The sequence below is a fragment of the Otolemur garnettii genome, unplaced genomic scaffold (genome assembly GCF_000181295.1).
Source record: "Otolemur garnettii isolate 467f Iridium unplaced genomic scaffold, OtoGar3 scaffold00094, whole genome shotgun sequence".
Taxonomy (NCBI): Eukaryota; Metazoa; Chordata; class Mammalia; order Primates; family Galagidae; genus Otolemur; species Otolemur garnettii.
In genome coordinates this window covers 2,915,784-2,917,727 of record NW_003852489.1, presented here as the reverse complement: position 1 = coordinate 2,917,727, position 1,944 = coordinate 2,915,784, and the positions used below count along the sequence as shown (strand labels likewise).

Sequence of the window (1,944 nt, the reverse complement as noted above, 5' to 3'; positions counted from 1 at the left end):
ACAGGCTCCCGCCACAATGCCCGGCTATTTTTTGGTTGCAGCCGTCATTGTTTGGCGGGCCTGGACTGGATTCGAACCCACCACCTTAGGTGTGTGTGGCTGGCCCCTTTGCCACTTGAGCCACAGGCACCGAGCCAGCTATTTTTTTGTTGTTGTTGTAGTTGTCATTGTTGTTTAGCAGGCCCAGGCTGGGTTTGAACCCCGCAGCTTCAGTGTATGTGGCTGGCACCCTACCCACTGAGCTATGGGCACCGCCCAAAAGAAATATTTTTTGATATCAAAATAACTGCATCAATTTATCAAGATGGGGTACTAAAGTAACACAAATGTAATTTAAAGTTGATTTTAATTTGATGCATACACATAAAAATAAAAGCATATACATGTGACTTTTGGTCTACAGTCTGTAAACCAACAGTACAACCCTCTATTACTTACGTAATATGTTACTAAGCCCACCCTTAAGAAGAGAACAATTTATTTTACCATAACTGTGTTTTTCCAACACCTGGTGCACCACAAATTTCTGTTGTTTTCATCAAGGGTACTCCACCCCCAAGAATATTATCTAGTGCTGAACAGAAGGTAATTATGAAGCCCTGAGTATGCTCCTGCTCAAGAAGTTCCAGTGCTGTACACTTCTTGCCTGACTCAGATGTACCAGCATATCTTGGTTTATTTGTGAGACATTCTCTTCTTATAATTTGCAGAGTTTCTAAGGCTTCCTCTTTTGATATCCCAACTTCTGAAAGTAAAATTTAAAAAATCTTAATTTTAGAGATTTAAAACAATCAAATATGATAAAGGGTTACTTTCATTAATTTCAATTCTTTTTAAGAGATGGGGGTCTCACTATGGTGCCCAGGCTGGAGTACAGTGGCTATTCATAGGCACAATCCCATTACTGATCAGCACGGGAATTTTGACCTGTGTCATTTCTGAGCTGGGCAGGTTGACTCCTCCTTAGGCAACATGGTAGGGCCCTCTCCCCCGGTGGTCAGTATATTGATTCTGAATTTAGTATAGACGCCCAATGGGTGTCCCTGGACTCAAGTGATCCTTCAGTGTCAGTCTCCTGAGTAGCTGAGACTACAGCATGCCACCATGTCTGGCTAATTTTAATTTTTAGATAATAAGAATGTAGGAGGAAGAATGTACTATTCCAGGCTGGGCACAGTAGCTCATACCTATAATCCCAGAACTATCTGAGGCCAAGGTGGGTGGACTGCTTTAGCACAGGAGTTTGAGACCAGTGTTAACAAGAGCAAGACCTATCTCTACTAAAAATAGAAAAACTTGCTGAACAGGGCACACACCTGTAGTCCTAGCCACTGAAGGAGGCTGAAGCAAGAGGATCACTTGAGCCCAGGAGTTTGAGATTGCTGGGACCTATGACACTAAGGCACTCTAGCCTAAGGCAACAGAGTGAGACTGTGTCTCAAAAAAAAGAAAAAAAAAAGGCTTGGTGCCCATAGCACAGTGGTTATGGTGCCAGCCACATACACCAAGGGTGGCAGGTTCGAACCCGGCCCGGACCAGCTAAACCAATGACAACTGCAACAAAAAAAATAGCTGGGCGTTGGGGTGGGTGCCTGTAGTCCCATCTACTTGAGAGGCTAAGGGAAGAGAACAGTTTAAGCCTGAGAGTTTGAGGTTGCTGTGAGTGTGACGCCACGACACTCTACCAAGGGTGACATAGTGAGACTGTGTCTCAAAAAATAAAAAAGTACCATTCCTTTCACTATTTAATTTTTCATCTTAATAAAGGCAGTTGTCTTGCTTAGTCATCATACAAAGATTTATATATTACCTCAGAAATAGAATTCAACTTAAACATTTCTGAGTATCTATTAAGAGTGTCTCAAGAAAAAGAAATAGGCTTGGCTCGACGCCTATAGCTCAACCGGCTAAGGCGCCAGCCACATACACCTAAGGTGGAGGGTT

General features: G+C 43.0%; 1 protein-coding gene across 1 annotated transcript in view; it reads right to left on the bottom strand.

Annotated features, from left to right (window-relative positions):
- The window catches only part of RAD51C (RAD51 paralog C), a 45,462-nt gene that overhangs the window by 38,954 nt on the left and 4,564 nt on the right, over nucleotides 1–1,944 (bottom strand). Inside the window, exon 2 of the mRNA XM_012808746.2 lies at nucleotides 487–745. Coding sequence (XP_012664200.1) covers nucleotides 487–745 — 259 coding nt within the window. The remainder of the gene's footprint in view (nucleotides 1–486; nucleotides 746–1,944) is intronic.